Source organism: Eucalyptus grandis, chromosome 9 (assembly GCF_016545825.1).
Source record: "Eucalyptus grandis isolate ANBG69807.140 chromosome 9, ASM1654582v1, whole genome shotgun sequence".
In the NCBI taxonomy this organism is placed as follows: domain Eukaryota; kingdom Viridiplantae; phylum Streptophyta; class Magnoliopsida; order Myrtales; family Myrtaceae; genus Eucalyptus; species Eucalyptus grandis.
The window spans coordinates 18340384-18363485 of NC_052620.1; the positions used below are offsets into that span (position 1 = coordinate 18340384).

The window sequence follows — 23102 nt, forward strand, 5'->3', positions numbered from 1 at the left end:
AGCTCGAGGACACGTCGAGATGTGCTGAGGATCGTCGAACATCGCTAGATAGCACCATGATAGTCACTGGTTGGCTTGAAGGAATCACACCGGTGATTAGGCCGAGAGGGAGATCGGCCTTGGCGGGCTGATCGAGTGACCTTCAAGGGACTTGGCAGCGATGGTAAGGATTGATAGATGGTGGAGGAGCTTGGCGATGACAACACATCATCGAAGGAGAATGGACTAGCAACGATCAGCGCGACGAGAGATAGTGATTGAAGGAGAGTGTGCACGGGAAAGGGAGAGGGGGAGAGTAGGGGAGGAGCGAGAGATTGATCTTAAAAATGGCCTCCCCGTTTTGATTTTGGAGGGAAAAGTGGTTATATAATCTATGGCAAGACATAGTCCTAAAGGGATTGATCTCCCTCGTCTAACAAACTTATTTAACCCCTAATTAAGCACATGTTGATTTGAACGATCACGATGCATCTTCAGTCAATAGTGATGATCGATTTTCGGGCTAAATTTCAAATTACGGCCTAATTAGGGGTATTTTCGTAATTTTGAAATTCTAGGGACAATTGCATAATTTTGAAAGATGAAGGTATGGAGGTGTTGGTCATGAGGTGAGCCACCTCGTTGTAGTTGTCGGCCACCATGAGCCAGTTTGGAACCGGCCATTTCCACCGATGACTGGTCATACTGGTTTGATCGGTCATCTTTTTTGTTTTCTTTTGTACAATTTGGTCCTTTGAATCTTTGCTCAATTGAAGGTCTAAATTGGTAAATTTTCATAACTTCTTATCTCAAAATACCAATTGGTTAAAATTGAGTTTAATTAAAATAACAAGACATTAATTGATTCAATTGCCCATATTTGAGATGGCCTATCACATTCAAACTGAAATTAGAACAAGGGTGTGACCTTTACGTAAAAAATAAATAGAGGACCAATGTCAAAATTAGACCTCAATCTATCAAATTGAACCTTAATCTAGAATAGGTCAACTTTTTTTTTTTTTTGGTCAAAAGGAAACATTATATTCGTATAATCGGAATATTACATCCTACCACAAGGGCATTTGTATACACAAGATGCATCAAAAGGTAGGGTGGGAAGATATTCATATTTTGGGCCAAATTTTCTACTCGCTGGGCCTTAGCGGCCCAGTCGGCTACTACATTGGCTTCTCTTCGACACAACTGCACTGTCAAATTAGGGAAAAGGGACATCGAATCGACAACTTCGGCGAGCAAGGAAAGGAGTTCCCATGGCGGCGATCTCCCACCTGTGATGGCATCGAGAACGGTGCTACAGTCAGATTCAATCACAAGTCGTGCTCGATGCAAACCTTGCCGTTGCAAACATTGGATCATGAAAGAGAAGGCTTGGAACTCTGTAACCAGAGCTGATGTGGCTGGAAATCTACTGGTATAGATATCGGTGAGTCTTCCTTGATGATCTCTGGATATTGAAGCCATCGCTCCTTCTGTACTCCTTGGTTGATAGGATGCATCAATTTACATTTTAAGGTGCCTGGATTGGGTGGTCGCTAGAGGTGGGTAGGGATCTAGTTTGCAATAGCTTGTCTCGAAGAGGAAGGAGAAGAGATCTGGTAAAGTTGAGTCTCTGTCAAAGCAACCTCTACTGCAAGGGATGGATCCAGCTATTGATTGCGGGAATATGAAGCCATTCCGCATTTTTCAGATCTACCAACAAACGTTGGCTACTACTTCCAAAGAAGGTGAGTTGTTTGTCGATACAATTTTTATTGCTAACCATACGTCTATTCGATGGATTTGGTGAGGCTGTATGTCGATGTTGATCTGTGGATAAGCCCATATTGGTTGAGTCCATGAACAAAGTAGGAACAAATGCTCTAAAGTTTATAGGGTTTGCTGGTGACATAGCTGATAGTAGGGATCGGTTATGATTTGTTGGCGAAACAAATTTTCTCTGGAAGCTACTGCATTTTCACAGATTGACCAGAGAAAAGTCCTTATTTTGGGAGCCGTTCGCATTGACCAGATTTTTCTCCATAGTATTCTAGGGTTCTGATAAGAGGATGATGCCATGTGATTGTTGTTGTTGCTGGAGATTGCTTTTAAAATATGATAATTGTTCTTCACTGTGTGTCAACCATCCTTTGTTGCTAGCCAAATTAATTTATCTTCTATATAGTGAGGTCTAACTAGGATGGTTAGAATCTCTTGAATAGTTTGCTCATCCAGAAAACGATAGAGCAGAGATGTGTTCCAGTTATTATGGATTGGATCTATTAGATCAACCACCAGTTGTGGCTCCTCTCTGGTCGCGGGTCCACCAAGAATTCCTCTTGGTAACCATGGATCCTCTCGGATTCTAATTTCACTCACATTGCCGACGGACCATCTAAGATGTGGGAGAATAGCATCTCTACTCGTAAGAATGCTCTGCCAAACCCAGGATAGTCCAGTTCCTTTGTTCGCTGACTTAAATTCTGTAGAATGATAATACAGACCCTTGAGTAGCTAACTCCATAAAGCTTGAGGATGTTGTAGTAAACGCCACGCTTGCTTTCCAAGCATGGCTCTATTAAATTCAATAAGATCACGAAATCCGAGCCTGCCTTTATCCTTACTACCTTTGATGATATCTCATTTCTTCCAATGTATTCCTGCTCTATTCAAATCATTTTTCCACCAAAATCTTGCGATACTCTTTTCTATAGTTTTACAAAGAGACAAAGTTAGCTTGAAGACCGACATAGCATAATGTGGAATCGCCTGAATCACATACTTGATAAGAATTTCCTTACCTCCCTTTGAAATGAACTTTTCTTTCCATCCTTCTAGTTTGGAATGAACTCGCGCTAGAATCCAAGAAAACATGTCCTTTTTGGAACAACCCCAGTCAGATGGGATTCCCAGATAATTTCCATACCTTTGAAGCACGGGTATTTGTAACTCTGTAGACATATTTTCCTGTAGTCTGATAGGGCAATGCCTATTGAAAATAAGTTCGGATTTGTTGCGATTCAAAGCCTGCCCCGTGGCCACACATTACTAATTTAAAATGTTAGCAAGGTTTTGGCATTCCTAAATGCTGTCGTCTAGGAAAAAGATTGCATCATCAGCGAAAAACATATGGGAAAGGGTAGGGCACCATCTATTTAATCTTATACCTTTTATATGTCCCATATTGACTACTTGACTGATCAAAGTTGACAAAACATTCACTAAAAGAATAAGTGGTGGCAATGCATTGCATTACCTATTGTACCCACAATGGATGGAAACCCATTTTTAGAAGATAGGCCCTAAGGAAATCCTATTCAACTCTGTCATATGTCTTTTGCATGTTGGTCTTGAGAATTGCATTGAATTTCCTGGTCCGCTTTCAGGTTTTAAATTGAGGAAGAACTTTTTGAAAGATTAAGATATTGTCTTGGATCTGTCGTCCATTGACAAAGGCGGTTTGTTCCATAGAAATCAGCTTAGGTAACCAAGGTTTTAGGCAATTGGCAATTACCTTCGAAATGACTTTATATGCAAAGTTACAGAGATTGATTGGTATGTACTGCTCCGTTCTCTCTAGATGAGGAGTCTTGGGAATCAAAGCTATAATAGGGCGGTTTAGATTGGCCGGCATCCGTCCTGTCTGAAATTTTTTTTGAACTAGAAGAATAAGATCGTCTTTTATAACCTCCCAATGTGTTTGATAAAATATTCCATTGAAACCATCAGGGCTCGGTGCCTTAGTAGATCCCAGCTGAAAGGTAGCCCGACGAATCTCCTCTGAAGTAACCACTTCCAGCAATTGGTTGTTCATTTCCTTGGTAACCACCTGTGGGCATTGTTGAATTATGGGACTATAATCTCGATGACCCATCGCTGTATATAAACCTGAAAAGAAATTGCGTGCCATAACCTGTAAAGTATGAGGATCTCGAATCCATTGTTGGCGATCATCTTGAAGCATGCTAATTCTATTTCTTTGCTGTCTTTGAAGAGTGGTCGCATGAAAGAATTTCGTGTTCTTATCGCCCCACCTTAACCATTAAATTCTCGACCGCATAACCCAGTATTGCTCTTCTTGCTACCAAGTCCGCCTTATTTCCTCTCTGATCTTAGTTACTTCCTCTCTATTATAGTGAGCATGCTGCTGGTTTATGATCTGTCGAAGATGTTGCTGTAGAGAAGTTACTTTAAGATCACATTTGGAGAATTTTATCAGCTCCACTTAGTCAAGGCTTTAGAAACATGCTTTAACTTTGAAATTAGTCCAGATCCTTGAACCCTCACTGAGTTTCATGTTGCAGATATAATTTCTCGGCATTCTTCATCTTCATTCCAGAAAACTTCAAAATTAAAAGATTTCCTTTGTGCTTTATAGGTTGCTAAAGAGTTGATAATTAATGGGCTGTGGTCAGACCCAATGATGGGTAGTGCAAAGACCTCAGCTATAGGGAATAATAATTGCCAGTCCATCGTACACATCGCCCGATCTAGACGTTCCTTCACCAGCTCATCTCTCTCGTGGTTTTTCATCCAAGTAAACTTACAGCCCTTGCTTGGTAATTCCATAAGGGAACAATCATTGAGGACAGCTTGAAAGGATAACATTTGATAGGGATCTGCTTGTCTCTTTCCTATATTTTCCTAGGGGCAGAGTATTTCATTGAAATCCCCCACACATACCCAAGTAATGTGTTGGCATAGCTGATCTCTCTAAGTTCATCCCACAGAATTTGTCTATTGTGGTACACAAAAGGAGCATGAATACAAGTTAGATGCATAGTCCGATCATCTTGGAAATCCGTGTAGAGCATATCAAAATAATCCTGCGTTGAGCAAATCACATTTAAGCTTACCTAATTGTTTTCAAAATAGCACCATACCTCCTGCCAAACCTGTGGGGTTGATTATATGGTAGTTATTGAAGTGAAGGCAGCGCTGAATCGAAGCTTCGCCTCAGTATTCTTTGTTTCCATAAAAAAAAAAAAAAAACTATAGTGGGCTTTTCCTTGGTCGTCATGACCTTAAGAGCTTAAACTGTCGGGGAGTTGCCCAATCCCTAACAGTTCCAGCATATCATCTTCATTTGTGAGTTGGTGGCTGTTGAGGGCCAGCCACCAAAGCCCAATTTCCAGCTTCACTTGCTACAAACACAGGTGTCTCCGTGAGATTGGAGTCGTCTAGGTTCTCTAGTATTAAGCCTGTAGTGTTGTACGGAGTGTGTCTTTTCTATTTTTTGGTGACACCCACTTTCGGTGTCAATTTGGAACATCTCAGCTTCTTATTTAGTTGAACATCTGTAGATGGAGTCTGAATACCCTTCATTTTAGCTGCTGCAGGAATGAGCACAGTGTGGAAGGATGTCTCTTGCATAATTGCCTCCTTAGCATGTCGCTGATCAGGGATCATTACCTGGATAGCTGCCATAGTGATTGGAGTGGTAAAAGTGTCTGCTGCCATGTGTCTTGGAGGGGGCAGAAGGGGGATATTCTGAATTTGTGATGGAGGCGTTTTAGGTATGCTTTCTTCAGTCACTCTCTATTTTCTTATGGTGAGTAAAAGATGCACCAGTAAGGACTGCATTCTTTTCCTTCAGCCCTTGTCCATAGATCATTTTGTCCTATCCTTCTAATTTAGCGTCATCATATGGAATATCCTTACAATACATAACATAATGTCCCAATTTGCCACAAGAGTAACAGAAATGGGATAGACGCTCATAGCATAAATCAAGCCATATAATTTTTCCATTTAGACGGATGAATTTCCCTATTCTTAAAGGTGCTTGTAGGTTTAGCTCAACTCTAGCTCGACCAGCCCATAATGTAGCCCCTTCTTTGGTGTAAATTCTAACTTCTACTACGCGTCCCATGTCTTGCACAACTTTTGTAATTATTTTTTCTATAGTCCATTCTAATGGTAGACCAAAAATCTGTACCTAGAAAAGACAGGTTGAAAAATCATAACAGTGTAAAGGGGTATTAGGCTGCCACAACTTAAGAATGATGAGGTGGCCTGAAAAAAGCGAAGGACCTCCTTCAAGGACCCTTTGTTTGTTAGTGTGTGAGTTAAATTTTGCCACATATATGCCTGTTTCTCTCTGGGATAGATCGACTTGTTCAATCCGCCAAGCCCTCTTCAAAGTACTTTGGAAAGCTTGGAAGTTTATTGATGGGTTGGAAATGATTTTGCCTACTAATGTTAGTTGACATTATTCCAATTTTTCAGGGGAAGGATTGTCATCTCAGACTTCAATCTGTTGCTCAGTATTAAGGCGACCTAGTCTGGAACAAAGAGAAGCCAAATGCGCAAATTCATCCGGTTCACTAAAATCCATTCCAATGCGAAAAGTAGCATCACACAACAGAAAACGAGGGAAAACCATAATCTAAACAAGAACAGTCCAATTGCACCACAGAATTGTCTGAAGATAGAAGAACCTCACAGATCAACGGATACACAGGGGCAAGGAAACATGCAAAGAATGAACCAGTCGGAGAAGGTGTTTCGCTTGATTTTTTGTCCCGCAACCAAAATTGAAAGATGACGGAGATGGCCGATCGGAAAGGCTAACTGGGGTGAAAGGTAATTGACAACAACTGGGGTTGAGAGGGGGAATCGAGGAATGGAAGGAGGGTGTCGGTGGAATTGGGGATAGGGTTTCGGTGAAATTTTGCTACCTAGAGGTAGATAAAAACTCTACATTGTCGAGAGAGAGAGTAGGATCATCACACTCCAGGGGATTCCGAGAATATGTCAACTTGAATTACACTAATTAGAGCTCATTAGCTTGATTTTTTTTTTGGTAAGGGCATTAGCTTGAATTTTTCAAGTTCAAGTAAGTTTAAATCCATCAAATTGGCAAGTTCTTGAGTGTGAATTTGCCAAAATTGACCATGGATTTGGATTTAATTCAAGAAAATGAGTTGAATAGAAATGTTGATATGCAAATTGTGAAGGATCAACTTGAACCCATGATTAGGGCTAAAAATGACAGTTTGAACGCCTACATGCCAAATTCCAAAGCTAGCCAAACGAGTGAATGGGTAATGATTTTTAGATCAAATATTGCAAAAGGAACTACACTAAAATATGAAAAGAATAAAAGAAATTTTATTTTTGATTGATTTTGAACCTAAAACCGAAAATTTTGAAAAATGAGATTCTTAATTGATTTTTTGCAAATTTTTTTATGCTAAAGTCAAATTGAAGCTAAAACAAAGTGATTTGTGGATTTTTATATTTATCAATATATTCGGTTAAAAATTTAACTAAAGTCAACCATTTAGTAGATATTTTCCAAATGTTTGATTTTATGATCAAATCTTTGATTTTTTCCAAAACTAATGTGGCCAAAGTGATATAAGGCTAAAATAAATCTTTTTATGTAAAAAGTCAATTTGTAACCTGAGATTGACTTTTGATCAAAGGGTTGACTAAGGGGCTGCATGGTAACATTCCTGTTCTTTTTTTGTTCCAGGGAACAGAAATATATAAAAAAAAGTGTTTACATTCCTAACAGTTTTTGAACAAAAGAACGTGTTTGGTAACGTTTGTTCCGGGAATAAAAAATGAATAGAAACACGTTTGGTAGATTTTATTCTTTTTTGTTTCTTTTAATTTTTTAATATTTTTATTTTATTTTTCATTTCTTTTTTATTTTTCTTCTCTAGTGACCGGGACGGGGCCGGCAGCCTCGCCCAGCCACGGCGACGCTCCGACGAGGTCGCGGCCTCGACAATGGCCACCTGGCCATGGCCATGGCCGGTGACCGGCCAAAAAAAAAAAAAGAAGAAGAAAAGAAGAAGAAAAGAGGAGAGAAGAAGAAGTGTTTCTTCAAAATTGTTTCTAGAACAGAAGTAACTTTTTTTGTGTTTCTTTTTTTGATCCAATTTTGTTTCGGGAACAAAAAAACGAAAAAAGAACAAACGCAACCAAACGCGTTTGCTCTTTTTTTTGTTCCATGAACAAAAAAAGAAAAAAAAGTGTTCAAAACGTAAACGAGGAACGTTTCCATGCAGGCCCTAAAAAGTCAATTCAAAAGTCAATCATTTGACTTTTGAGTTTTCGATAAAAATGAGTCGGAAATTATCTACAAATGATTGGCCAAAATAAATAAATGAAAAAAAAGACACTTTGCTCTCGAGAAATGGACTTTGTCATGATCAGAAACTCCAATCTCGAGATTCTTACCTTTAGCGACGTATCAGCTAAAAATCAAGTGTCAACGTGATCCTTTAGTGAAAAAGTGACCGATAATCTATTGGAAGAAGACTATATAGCAGCAACATTAGCAGATGGATGTGCATGTAAACCTTGCCTTCAAAGTTGATTGTTCAGCCTGGTAGGTTGCTTATATCGTAATTAATAATAATTGGATGCCATATGACCATGTTAGTGATAGTGCTTCCAAATTTTCTCCATTATATGCACTTTACCTTGTTAAACACAGTAGGTTTGGACAATAAAAGCCAAAAATGAACTTAGCGTGTCGAAATACCTTAGGGATTGGTCATAAATCCCTAAAAAACCTGTCAGAAAATGATCAAACCAATAATGGAATGATCCAACCGATCTGATCTAAACTGGTCAATGGTCTGGTTCGGTCTCAACGGTCAACAGTCAGAAGTGACAAGGTGCTGATGTGCCAAATGACATGGCATGGACATGTCGAATGATTTGGCGCGGAGGTATCGAATGACATGGCGTTGACATGTCGAATGATGTCAACTAAGTTGAGACTGTGGCGTGTCTCTGGCAAAGCGCATGCATCTCACGTGCAAAATCTTTTGGTGGCACGTGGGGGCGCATCCGATGGCTTTCGGTAGCGAGACTTCATAGGCTGCTTCATTGGCAGACGATGAGTCATAGGTTGGTATTTGTTTTTTGAAAAACTCGGGGCTAGGAGTCCAAGTTACCACAAACAGTGGCGGGTTTCCAGGTCCGAAATGCGACGGCGCGTGGTGATGTGTGGTGGCGTTCGGTGTCGCTTGGCGACGAAATTTCAGTATTTCGCTCTTCCAAGGGCAACGAGTCAGATGGTGATGACGGTTTTTTGAAATGAGCAACTGAAGTATTCCAACTAACGGCTTCGGTCTTGGCAAAGAATCGGTAGAAACATGGCTAGTGCGGCTGGCATCGTAGTGGCCACCGTGTAGCAAACTTGATGGGTGCACTTCAGATAACAATGGCTCTAATATAAAGTTGAGATTTGAGAATGAAGAGAAAAATAATATTCTGTTTACTAACTAGTGAGCAGTAGTGTCTACTTATATGTTTCTATTTAAAGTAACAAATCAGGATTAATCAAAGAAAATATATAGAATCACAAAATATCCTAAATATATCTTTACCACTATTAATTCTACAAGAGAGTTCAGAAGATCATATTGTGTCTTCAAAATAGATGGAAAATCAATCATAGTAGAGAAAATTCAGTATTTGAAAATGATTTCACAAGCCTCACAATTGTATATGAATTTTCTTGAAACTCTACAACATAAAAAAATTTCTAAATTTTAATCCAATGTATAATGTAATTCTTGAAATTTTAATTTGTTTAGTGCACTCCCTGAACTTTTAATTTCTTATTGTAGTCCATAAAATTTTAGTACATATTTAAATTAGTCAATGAATAATATAAAAATGTTTAACATTGTCTTTCCATCAATTCAAATTGAAAATAATATAAAAAAATTTCATATAATTCAAGAAATAAATATAATATATACTAAAAGTTTAGGAATCACATTAAAAAATTTAAAATTCAAAGACATAATACATATTAAGTCAAAATTCAAAGGTTACATATCATTTTGCCCAAGTAATATCGTACTCCTCTCTCTCTCTCTCTCTCTCGCTCTCTGGTGGTCCAAAGAAACAGACCGACATGTGAAGCACCGAAACGGAATCAATGACGATATCATCTCATGGTACTGAGATCGCTTTCAATTTCTTCTGCTCATCTCTATAATTGAAGCACATGGACAATGCGTCATCGAATCCGTCAACCAATGGGAGGGGGATTCTGACATGAATTTGCAGTAAATAGGAGTCTATTCTTAAAAAAGACTTTACCATAGTAACATAAATTTACGATGTGATATTATATTTTTGTGTTTAACCATAAGACGCTTCGTAACGCATTTGTCACATTATAGAGGCGTCCTCATCTTAACTGGCAACTTCCTAATGAATTTGGATTATGATTATCGAGTTTATTTTTTTATTTTTAACATCATTTGAAAATATAGAAGGTGGTCTAATTTACAAACATCACTTATAGCAAATTGTCACGACCCCAACTCTATCTCCAAGATCCTGAGCAACACAAGTTACTTTTGTGACGTCTTAGGCTCGTCGCCATCCCGATTCTTTTTATCTCGTTATCATGCACATGCGAAAACGTGAATAAACAAATCCCTAGACAAACAATAGCTGAAAGACTAGGACCTACATCAAGCAGAACACACTAATTTATATTATAACGGTATTTTTACCAGCCCCTTCTCTATGGGCCATCTTTTCTTTTTACATCACAATACAAGTTTTCCCACATAGGCCAGAGAAATCCTATTTCCTCTCGCGTGATTGCAGCTCCCAAAAACTGACGTGAGACTTCTATGCCTACACGACTGAAAGATGAGGGATGAGTTTTGAGGAACTCAGTAAATAAAATTAATATTTCTCTACTAGGAAAACATCTCATCATCAAAGGCTAGCAAGTACAGCACTCGCAAATAGTGTCAATCACAGATCAATCACAAGTCTATTGCCACCTCTCGACTATTTGTATGTGATCCACTTTAAACTTACAAAATAAGCTATTTCACCAATCAAGCTTATCAACAGTACATAGTAACACACCACTGGCTCAGGTGGCTCCGCTAGGTAGGCTCCAGACCTCCACGGGGAGGTCGGGAGTTCGAAGCCTCTGCAACGTAAGTTGCAGGGAGGCTGGTGGATCATTAGGCGATTTAAGCGTGGCGTTGGGGTGGTGGTTTCCCTGCTAGCGTCACCAAGGGGTTTACGGCGCATTGTCGGTGTAAGCTGGTTCCTCCTGTCACAAAAAAAAAAAAAGAGTACATAGTAACACATACAATAAGTTCATTAACCGTATCAATAGTTTTTCCTATATTTTCAGGGGCTTCTAGCTGCAGGCTAAGTATTTGGCCTCAGGTCAAGCATCCAATACTCTCAAGGGCTTTTCATACTTTTAAAGGCTTCCTGACTCAAGCAAGGCATCCGGCCATCAGGCCAAGCATCCCATACTTTGAGGGGCTTCCCATACTTTCATCAACTTCCTAGTTCAACTAGGGCATCCGACCATCAAGCCAAGCATCCCATACTTTCATGAGCTTCCTAATTCAACCAGGGCATCCCTTTCAATGAACGATGCATTAACCAACACTATGTGACGATGGGCTTCCTAGCTCAACTAGGGCATCTGGCCATCAAATCGGACATCCTATACTTTGAAGGGCTTCTCACACTTTCAAGGGTTTCCTAACTCAACCAAGACATCTGGTCATCAAGCCAAGCATCTCATACTTTTAAGGGCTTCCCATACTTTCAAGGTCTTCCTAATTCAACTAGGGCATCCCGGTCAATGAATGAGGCATCGCCGCCAACCCTATGTGACGACGAGCGTTTTTTCCCATTTAATTACACACACAAATGCATCACACAAGTCGATTATTTTCTTTTCTCTTAACCGACACAGGCATGATTCGAAGGCGTGCTCATACAGTCGTGTGTACCATGAGTTCTTTCACTACAAAAGTTCAGCTTCTCAATTTAGTGACCTCCTAGTAGAACCCTCTGACCCAAAATTTATTATCTCCCTCTCACTTTTGTGTGTGAGTCTCATGTGCCACAAATGTGTTGTGTCTTGATTTAAAGCCTCAAAGAATCTAGTAGATAGGCAAATTACTATCGTTCCCATGAGAAGATATAATTCGCACTCTATTTTTCACCGCATCATAGTAAGCACACCTTGAGAGACCTTCAAAACTCCAAATTAAGTGGAGATTCGTTATTTGAACCCATCAAGAGCACTCAACATGATAAAGTTCCTTCTCAACTCAAGTACATGGATTGCGTTTGTACACAACTCTTCCATCCACTATTTTTAGACTCTCTGCAATCTTTTCTACATCAGATAATTGAAACTTACGCAAAACGTTGACATGCCCGTGTCTTAATGCTCCACAACTCAGAATTGTTCCTCCCTTTGAACTTCTCACTCTCTACTTTCACCCCAAATACAATTGCAGCAATAAAATTTCTCAACAGTGATCAAAAAAGCAAAAACCCTAGATTCACTCTAGAAATCCTAAGCTTAGCTCTAATACCAATTATTTGAAGAAAACATAGAATCCAGTGGCTCTTACAAATCAAGTTAAATGCAAAAGAATGAAATTACTAGAGAGATTAATGATGAACGATAAGCACACCGAAGATTTACATGATTTAGTTCAAGTGTCAATACTTAGTCCATGGGAGAGCCAACCACCAAGAAATACACTCTAAGCACACTGATGAATGTTATTTCACAATCTTTCATATGGATCTCACTCTAAAAACTCATAAAGAGAAAATCTGATACTCCTCTTGTTTGCTCTATTGCGTCTAATATCATAGTAGATTTTTTATTATATGTATAATATTCCTACTTAAATAAGAAATCCCTTTTAGGAAACCTATTCTAAATAAGAAATCTATTCAAACTTTTGACATATTCTCAATAATGTGAACCGTCTGCTCTAATGTATAGCTTGGATTAAAATTAAAAGACCTGACAGAAATCATAGAACAAAAATGAACAAAAGTTAGGGACGTAGAAGAAAGAGCAATGCGAGGATAAGTCCAGTCACCGTCCATACAACATTTTGAGCTTTGAATATTGATATTTAAAAGTATAAGTTAAATCCAGAACCTTCCAGGATTGGACATATGTATTATTTGTGGACCCACGAGCACGCGGTCTTAGGAGATATGCATCCGTTGAGGGTCCAGCTTTGACACGGAAACCAGAGCATTGGGGCATTTGAGCCACATTTTCTTCTGGCCGTGCATAAATGCATTCCTCACCACTCATTTTTCTGGATAAGACATCCAGTACCCCTAAAGCACGTGAAGAAAATTTGCTTTTCTGTGAAAAGGGAATGAGATAGATCTTTTAACTTTCGCTATAGCCTCTAACATCACCGCAAGAATTTTACTACCACGTCTAAACAGTACCACGAAAGTACAAAAGTTCTGCGGCAACACATTATGTTTGTTTTGACTCATAACTCTTGTTTATTTTTCGGTGAGTCTATCACCATTGCACCACTGTATCGCAAGTAGTAATAGAGCTTATATATTCATAATCTAGTAGAACCCGAATTAAAGACACAGACGATTGAAGGTTTTTCGGGACCGAGAACTGCGAAGCTATCGAATCGGTAATGAAAGGGGCTTGAAATGATATGTGAAGGGAATTTCTGATTCCCAAAAACCGGATTTGACATTAAATCGAACCCCTAAACTTGTGCAGAAGACGAGCCCGGGAAAGCACATGCATCACCGATCCTAAGGCACATCACAAAATCGAACGTACTTTGTTAGCCACAGATTAAACACCGACACCGATATGAGAAAGAGAATTTGGTTCTGTTCGATCCGATGACACCAATTCGCCTTGAAGGGAAGATAGTGTTGTCTCTTTTGTTTTTGTTCTTTCTTTTGGAGGGAGAGAGGGAGGAGGAACGTACGTTGCTTCAAAAGGTGCGTTCCTCCCTCTTTATTTCCCTCTTATATACGTTTCCTCAAAAAAGAAACGTGTCCTTTCATCATATTCCTCTATCCACGCTATAATATTACGCCATAATATTATGGTAACATGCAGACGTGGGCGACTTAGGCCCGTCACATTAATAATTAAAACCATAAATATGAAAATTTATCCTTCATCAATTAGCCAACCAAAGGAAGGTGTAAACGTGTAATAGTCAATGAAAACAATCTTACGTAATTGATGAGTTCATTTTTTAAAGTGAAAATATCCAAATACTCCAATAGATTACGCCGACAAGTTTTCCCTCGAGGCTTCTAGGAACCAGATCTGAACTCTCTGATCTCTATATATACTAACACCCACATGCGAACGGTCTCGATCGGCAATTCGTAACACGAAGCAAAGAAAATTCGATGGAAAACACAGTTCAGTATGCGATCCTCCTCACTGTCCTCTCTCTAGTTATTCTCTACTTCTTCCTAACAAGAGAACCCAAGAACCTCCCTCCATCCCCTCCTTCTCTCCCTATCATTGGCCACCTCCACCACTTGAAGTTGCCCCTTCACAGGACCCTTCTCAGCCTCTCCACTAAGTATGGCCCCATCATGACCCTTCGGTTCGGGGTCCGCCGGTTCGTGGTCGTGTCATCACTGCCGCTGGCCGAGGAATGCTTCACCAAGAATGACGTCGTGCTTGCCAACCGCCCGAAGCTGTTCATTGGCAAGTACCTCGGCTATGACTACACCACCCTCATCTTGTCGTCCTATGGCGACCATTGGCGTAACCTCCGGAAGATCGCCACCATCGAGGTTCTCTCGTCGCACCGCATCAATTTACTCTCCCATGTCCGGAGGGACGAGATCCGGCGGCTGATGCTCCGTCTGGCCCAGGGCAGGTTCCAGTCCCACCACAGGGTCGAGCTCAAAACTCTATTCTCAGAGCTGACGTTCAACATCATGATGAGGATGATTGCAGGGAAACGGTACTACGGCGAGGGCTTGACCATCGACGAGGCTGAGGCAAGGGAGGCGAGGAAGCTGATTAAACAGATTGTTGGGAGTGGCGGGACAAGTTACGTTGGCGATTTCCTGCCCATACTAAAGTTGGTCGATTACAATGGGGTCAAGAAGTGGGTGGTTGAGCTGAAAGAGAAGATCGATGCGTTCATTCAGGGCTTGATCAACGAGCACCGGAGGAAGAAGGGCGACCCAGAGCTCGCAGACAGCATGATCAGTCATCTTCTGCATCTACAAGAATCTCAGCCGGAAGACTACTCGGACTCCATGATCAAAGGGCTTGTCCTTGTAGGTGTTGTTTCTTATTTCTACATCTGCCTTTTTATTTTTATTTTCACTGGACAAATCCTGCGCCCCCGCCCCCGCGGCCCGCCTCCCTCGTGAGAATTCTCGCGGCAAAGTTGCCGTGTCTTGCCAGTCGTCCATTCTTGTTAACTTGATATATGTCGTCGGTGGTTGCATTAAAATGTTGTCAATGACAACGGTTAAATTGAGTTGGGCAACTTAGACATGCTCAAAGTCACGGCAGCCTAGAATTGACCGCTTTATATTGCTTTTGTGTCGAAGATTTAGAATGCACTTCCACCACAAATGATGATAATACTTGCAATGATGGTGAAAAATCTTAGGTTTCGTTTTTCAATAAACAGAAATACGTCGCTCTCTCTCTCAAATTTATTTAAATTTTGAGTAGTACTATTTTACTGAATAAATGTGTAACAGCAGTTGCCATCATTATTGTCGTTTTTTCGCACATGTATTGTCAATTTTCCTCAAGACTGAATTTCGATTGGGCGGATGTTTGTGGTGCTGGGCAATTAACTCTCACCCCTCCACTTGGAGCAATCCCTTTCTGTGCTCTTCGTAGAAGATAATGATGTTTCACATAGATTTAGATGAAGGGTCCTAGTTTTTCTGATTTTGGGAGTTCATAAAAGGAGCGGATTTGGATGTGGATTTTTGGGATTGGCTTACCCACGAATCTGCTCAACCAGACTTTGCCTGAATTAATTGACCCCAAAAACAACACTTTCCTTTTTGGTCGTTTGGGTTCGTAAATTGAAGGGGTCAGTTATCAAATGGAGCAAAGGAAAAAGGAGAGACTAATAATGTATGGAAGGCAAAAAAAAATGGTAGTAATGATTGATTGAGTAGAGTTGACTTGGTTGCAATTTTTCAAATAGGATCTGACTTTACTTTTTGAAAGATTAGGACTTGATTGCATATTATGCACAGCGTTTAGGACTATTGGTGCAAATGCCAATCTATATATCAAGTTGGAACAGCTTATTAAGACTTCAAAGTCTGCAATAAGAGAGTCCAATTACTAATTGAGATTTACTTTTTGTAAAATGTTAGCACTCTTTCTTTTTAGATTTTCTCCATGAAATCGTATACGTTTATGCACCTTCACGACCATATACCAATTATACCTAGTGATTATCTTACCAAGGTGTGATTAGTTAAGACATCAAAAGATCCCTAATCGAACGGCGTTGAGAAAAGTAGTCTAATGATTGGCAGAAGCTGATTTGTAGGAAAGAAATTTTCATTACTGGGGGGCCTATGGTAAAGAAACTGACTTATTTTGTTTTATTCATCATTTGAAGTCTTATTATCTCGACTTTTGCAGTTGATTTGCACAATAACTTTTTATACATGTACAGGTTTTGTTAGTTGCGGGAACAGACACATCATCGCTTACATTAGAATGGATAATGACAAACTTACTAAACAATCCTGAAAAGTTAGAGAAGGCCCGAAACGAGATTGATTCTGTTATTGGCCACGATCGTCTGGTAGAAGAATCGGATGTTTCGAATCTACCTTACCTTCAGTGCATCATCTTAGAGACCCTTCGACTAAACACCACGGTGCCACTTCTCGTCCCGCACGCATCATCAGCTGATTGCACCATTGGTGGATACTTTGTTCCACGCGACACTATTGTACTGGTGAATGCATGGGCTATTCACAGAGATCGTGAGGTGTGGGAGGACCCATTGAGCTTCAAGCCTGAAAGGTTCGAGGGCAATGGCGGTGAAAAACAACGAAAGCTGATGTTGCCTTTCGGGCTAGGACGGAGGGCATGCCCTGGTGCACCCCTCGCTCAGCGGGTCATGGGGTGGACATTGAGCTTGTTGATTCAGGGTTTTGATTGGAAAAGAGTGAGCGAAGAAAAGATTGACATGACGGAAGGCCCAGGAACCACCATGCCAAAGGTAGTACCATTAGAATTAATGTGTAAAGTACACCCTCGTATGGGGAAACTTGTCCCTAAAGATTAAGTTGGTCGACTAGTTTGTGCTAACTGATTGGTTGGTTGGCATGCTTTCATGTTGTATGTAGTAAGAGTCTACCTCCATTCTATGACTTTGAACTTTTTGTATTTACGTCATTTCCAATCCATTTGTTTTCGAACATTATAATGGAGGTTCCTAGTGTAAAGAAGAGATATGGTGCTGATGGCTACGGATTGTACTTATTTGAACCCAGTATTACTTTTCTTAAACAACTTTATCAATTCTGAAATTATATGTTTAGAGTATCTTTTTTCGTACTTTAATTGTCTCTTGCTCTTGCAAGGTCACATTCTGCCTTCTTCTTGAAATTTTATTTCTTTTATTTTCCCACATTTTTGCCTTTGGGCAAGTTACTCATCTCCAATTATCTTTCCACAAATTTAGCACAAGAATATGCCTTTTCCAATTTTTCTTTGGAGAATAGTCATAGAAAGATAATTAGTTGCTAAATTAGTTACACACTAATGTTCTACAAATAAAATTGTGCGCCCTTATTCAAGAGCACAAATTTACTACATGATTTAGCATATTCATCAATTTTAATGTCTTGCTTACTAGCTTATGATGTACATCATCAAGTGGCAATAGTATATGCGCCTCAGGATTCCTGGGGTGTCTTTTTTTTGTTGTTGAAAGAGACAAGTCATTTTTTTTATTTAACAATAGTATGTAGTGAACAATGATGGCAAGACTCAAAACATACAAGGCTAAAGGGATTGAGGGGGCTTGGAAAGCCAATTAGAGGGGAGGTTCCTATTTCAGTGGATGGGCTTTGGCTACCAAATCTGCAGATTAATTGGCTTCCCGTGGATAATGGGCTAGGGACATGTCATTTTATTGGGCCAAAAGACTAGAGCACTCCATAAAGAGTTGCTGGATAACCCATGAGCTCTAGTTCACTCCTGATATGCCAATAAGTACTAATAGGTTACCAATTGGCAAGTAGATGTGCATAGTAGGTCGAGAGAGTTGAGTTTGTGTCTCTTTAGAGTCGACAATAGGGATGTGCAAAAGAACTGAAAACTGTCTGAACCGCCTAAAATCGGACTAGAATGGATTCCATGGGGGTTGGTCTAGTTCCCAATTCCAATTTAGTGGAACCGGTGAGTATCGGTCCGATCCCCAGTTCTAGGCGTGGAACCACTCACCCACGCAAGATGGTATATATATCGTGAGTTGTGGGAGGACCTATTGAGCTTCAAGCTTTAAAGGTTCGAGGGCAATGGCGGTGAAAAACAACGAAAGCTGATATTGCCTTTCGGGCTAGGATGGAGGGCATGCCCTGGTGCACCCCTCGCTCAGTGGGTCATGGGGTGGACATTGAGCTTGTTGATTCAGGGTTTTGATTGGAAAAGAGTGAGCGAAGAAAAGATTGACATGACGGAAGGCCCAGGAACCACCATGCCGAAGGTAGTACCATTAGAATTAATGTGTAAAGTACGCCCTTGTATGAAGAAACTTGTCCCTAAAGATTAAGTTAGTTGTTTAGTTTGTGCTAACTAGTTGGTTGGCATGCTTTCATGTTGTATGTAGTAAGAGTCTACATCCATTCTATGACTTTCAACTTTGTTGTATTTACATCATTTTCCAATCTATTTGTTTTCAAACATTATAATATGGAGGTTCCTAGTGTAAAGAAGAGATAAGAGATATGGTGCTGATGGCTACGGATTGTACTTATTTGAACCCAGTATTACTTTTCTTAAACAACTTTATCAATTCTGAAATTTAATTGTCTCTTGCTCTTGCAAGAGATATGGTTTAGAGTGTATTTTTTCGTACTTTAATTGTCTCTTGCTCTTGCAAGGTCGCATTTTGCCTTCTTCTTGCAATTTTATTTCTTTTCTTCTTCCACATTTTTGCCTTTGGGCAAGTTACTCATCTCGAATTATCTTTTTACAAATTTAGCATAAGAATATGCCTTTTCCAATTTTTCTTTGGAGAATAGTCATAGAAAGATAATTAGTTGCTAAATTAGTTACACACTAATGTGCTACAAATAAAATTGTGCGCCCTTATTCAAGAGCACAAATTTACTACATGATTTAGCATATTCTTCAATTTTAATGTCTTGCTTACTAGCTTATGATGTACATCAGCAAGCGGCAATAGTATATCTGCCCCAACATTCCTGGGGTGTTTTTTTCGTTTTTGAAAGAGAGAAGTCATTTTTTTTATATTCAACAATAGTATGTAGTGAACAATGATGGCAGGACTCAAAACATAAAGGCTAAGGAGATTGAGGGGGCTTGGAAAGCCAATTAGAGGGATGGTTCCTATTTTGGTGGGTGGGCTTTGGCTACCAAATTTGCAGCTTAATTGGCTTCCCGTGGATAATGGGCTAGGGAAATGTCATTTTATTGGGCCAAAGGACTAGAGCACTCCATAAAGAGTTGTTGGATAACCCATGAGCTCTAGTTCACTCTTGATATGCCAATAAATACTAATAGGTTACCAATTGCCAAGTAGATATATGGAGCAGCTCGAGAGAGAGTTGAGTTTGTGTCTCCTTTAGAGTCAATAATAGGGGTGTGCAAAAGAATTGAAAATTGTCCGAACCAACCGGAACCAAACTAGAACAGTTTTCATGGGGGTTGGTCTAGTTCCAGTTCCAATTTAGTGAAACCGATGAGTACCTGTTCGATCCCCAGTTCTAGGCGTGGAATCACTCGCCCACACAAGACCGGTATATATATATATTTGTAGTTATTGGATATTTTTGACTAATTTTGTCTCTTGGGTATGTAATAGGATTAACCCCTTACTTTATTATTATTATTATTATTATTATTATTATTATTATCTATTTACTTGCTTTTTCAACCAAAACAAAATAAACAAACGTAAATGAATGAAAGAACTGATTGGAGATATTCATAAGAGCCAAAGGCTCATTTTAAGAGTATAATTAGGTCTCTCCTTAGCCACTTCCACGGTTAAATTAGGTTAACGTTGAAAATAGATGAATCAAGTGATTAATATTTTAACTTCTGTGGTAATTAAGACTTTCAACATGGAGTCTAATTCTCCACATGTTTTCGATGTCGGAAAATCTTAAGAGGACTACACCATAACCTTCAAAGAAATTAAGTTTTTAGCTAACGAATTTTATCTATTTGTTTTGCCTTAAAGTTTTCAATTCTTAATCAAAATTAATTGCTTTGTAGGGATTAGAGATCAATTATATGGATTCACCCGATAACTGAAGATGGACTCATCCAAGAACCGAACTAGAGTGGTGGTCCGGTTCCTAGGTAGATCCATGGACCAACAGGTGGGTCTCGGTTCCAAATTTTCTAAAATTGGTCCTTAGTGGGCAGTTGTTGATTCCAAGGTGAGAATCGTTCACGTAGATCATGCTCACCCCTAGTCAACAGGCATGCTTCACAACAAGGGTTTCAAGTTCCAGAACTAAAATTGCTTTGTCACGCCTCGAACCTTGAGCACGTGCCCATCCCTTGGTGGTCGATAAAATTTGCGATGTCCCAAGACGCGTCGCTGATCCATTCATTTTAATGCACATGCGGAAGCGAATTACTAATCCCTTGATATCAACAGCATGAGATAGAAAAGTAAGAAACAGATTTACAAACAAAACATGCTTTTATATACACACTAAGTCAAATACAAAAGTCAACAACCAAAAGCCTACAAAAGACCAGCTCTCAAAAGAAGCTCTTCTATTTGACTTACACCTCAGATCCCCTTAGCTCGGCTCCAAATGCTCCATCCTACAGTCTTGAAAAGAATTGAGCCCACGACAAGGTGAGATATAAATCCCAACGAGTTCACGCTCTAAACTCCGATTAGGAGGGTAATACGCATAGAGGCGTTCTAACCACACAACCACACAACCATAGAGAGTTACCTCATCTCAGATCCTCCATGTAGGTTAGCACAATTCATATCATTGATAGCCACAAAAGCATGAGCAGCAAATAAGCTCATTAACTGGAAAGCCACACTCAAATTCAACCTAGTACAAAGGTCCGGATTAAAGGGCCAAATTGTTATGATACATCCCATACCGTGCCATACAATTTTATCCCATAATTTGGCAGGGAAAAGTGCCAAAAAAGTCTTAAACCTTTTGGCTTTCTGCCGATTTAGTCCTAAACCTTTTTTTGGTGCCGATTTAGTCCTAAACCTTTTACGTTGTGCCGATTCAGTCCTTTCCGGCCAATTTTGGCCGGATTTTGCTGATTTGGACGCCGGCCGGCGACGTGGCTTGATCGGTGTTGATGTGTACAATTTTTAATAATATTTTAATATTTTTAAATATTATTTTTTATTTTTTATTTTATTTTTTCTCTTTTTTTTTTATTTTTATTCTTTTCTTTTTTTTCTTTTTTCTTTTTTTCTTGTCATCTTCTTCCTCCAGTAGGCCGCCGAGCCGGGCGACCGCCGAGGCGACGGCCGGCGAGGGCGACCTCGCCAGCCCGCCCTCGCGCCACCGGCGAGGTGGCCGGCGAGGATCGAGCCTCGCCCATGGCCGGCGAGGCTCGACCTCGCTAGATCCGGCTCGCCACCCAGCCGCGAGGGCCTCGCGCGGGCGGGCGAGGCTCGGCCTCGCCGGATCCTCGGCGAGGGCTGAGCCTCGCCCATGGCCGGCGAGGTGAGCCCCGCCAGCTCGGCGCGAGGCTAGCTGCCTCGGAGAACCCAAGAATCACAAAACCCCACCCTCGACAAATCGCCGCCGCGGAGAAACAAGCGAAAATCCGAGGCCGGAGCCGCGCAACCGAAGACACCCCGAGCTCCCGTAAACCCTAGAGACGACGACGACGATGAGCGGAGGAGGGAGGAAATTTCTAGGGCGAGATTGGGATCGGAGAACGGAGCCGGAGAGGAGTCCAGGCGGCCTCGCGCCAGGCCGGCGGGGCTCGCCCTCGCCGGCCATGGGCGAGCTCGACCTCGCCGGATCCGGCGAGGGCGAGCCTCGCCACCCGGCCGCGAGGGTAGCCTCGCGCCGGGCGGGCGAGCAAGGCTCGACCTTGCCGATCCGGCGAGGGCGAACCTCGCCCGCCCGGCGTGAGGCCGCCCTCGCGGCCACCGGCGTGGCCGGCCGATGTCGACCTTGCCGGCCGTCGCCTGCGGCGGTCGCCGAGCCGCGACCGACCGGCCGGAGGAAGAAGATGAGAAAGAAAAAAAGAAAAAGAAAAAGAAATAAAGAAAATAAAAATATTTAAAAATATTAAAATATTATTAAAATTTGTACATGTCGGCGCCGATCGTGCCACGTCGCCGGCCGGCGTCCAAATAGCAAAACCGGTCAAAATTGGCCGAAAGGACTGAATTGGCACAACATAAAAAGGTTTAGGACTAAATCGGTACCAAAAAAAGGTTTAGGACTAAATCGGCACAAAACCAAAAGGTTTAGGACTTTTTTGGCACTTTTCCCTAATTCGGCATGTCCAACTTAATTAATCATGCATTCCTAGTTTTGATCTCAACTTATAGCACGGCCTACTCACTATTCGGCGGTCTTCTGGCATAGCCAAGCGTTGTCTCACCCCATTGAGCATGGCTACGTCTTTCTTAAACGGCTTTTCCGAAGGAGCAAAGGTCTAGAATCTACTGTGACCGGCTTCCATTATCCAGGGGCATCCCATATAGGAGCAATGGGTTCTCTTAACCAACACGTGATCATTCAATCTCGGCTCAAAACACCGTGCATTGCAGTCAAATACCTCAATTAAAATGATAAACTTGACCTATTTTCTTTGTATTAGAAATACACAATAAAATAGTCGTGCATGGGGTACACGGTCAACTCGACCCAAAAAAAAAGTAATATCCTCCAATTTAAAATCCCACTGTTTTATATAGTATATAAAATCAATTTCGGTGTTAAAGTCCGACACTCGGGATTTTCTGAATACATATCGAAATTCACAAATTTTGTAATAAATGACCAAAATTCCAATCAACACTCAATTTGCATGAATTAACACCCACTTGCATAAACTGAACATACCATTGCAATTAGCACAAAATTTAGGTCATCGGCTATCCCGGTCTAATTTC

The 23102-nt window shown here is 40.7% G+C and overlaps 2 protein-coding genes across 2 annotated transcripts in view; both read left to right on the plus strand.

Annotated features, from left to right (window-relative positions):
• The window catches only part of LOC108955357 (cytochrome P450 81E8), a 30261-nt gene extending 11572 nt beyond the window's left edge, over nt 1–18689 (plus strand). Inside the window, exon 3 of the mRNA XM_039302154.1 lies at nt 18290–18689. Coding sequence (XP_039158088.1) covers nt 18290–18554 — 265 coding nt within the window. The 3' untranslated portion in view covers nt 18555–18689. The remainder of the gene's footprint in view (nt 1–18289) is intronic.
• On the plus strand, nt 14073–17323 carry LOC104418480 (cytochrome P450 81E8). The gene is made up of 2 exons (XM_010029851.3): nt 14073–15063; nt 16443–17323. Exons 1-2 carry the CDS (start codon nt 14173–14175, stop codon nt 17061–17063), a joined length of 1512 nt encoding a protein of 503 aa, XP_010028153.1. The 5' UTR covers nt 14073–14172; the 3' UTR covers nt 17064–17323.
• Nucleotides 18690–23102: the final 4413 nt, after the last annotated feature.

What these genes read in the sequence shown, in the direction of transcription:
- LOC104418480 (XM_010029851.3), top strand. Translation starts at nt 14,173, where the DNA reads ATGGAAAACACAGTTCAGTATGCGATCCTCCTCACTGTCCTCTCTCTA. An exon ending in TGATCAAAGGGCTTGTCCTT is followed by an intron (nt 15,064 to 16,442) that starts GTAGGTGTTGTT and finishes ATACATGTACAG; the next exon opens with GTTTTGTTAGTTGCGGGAAC.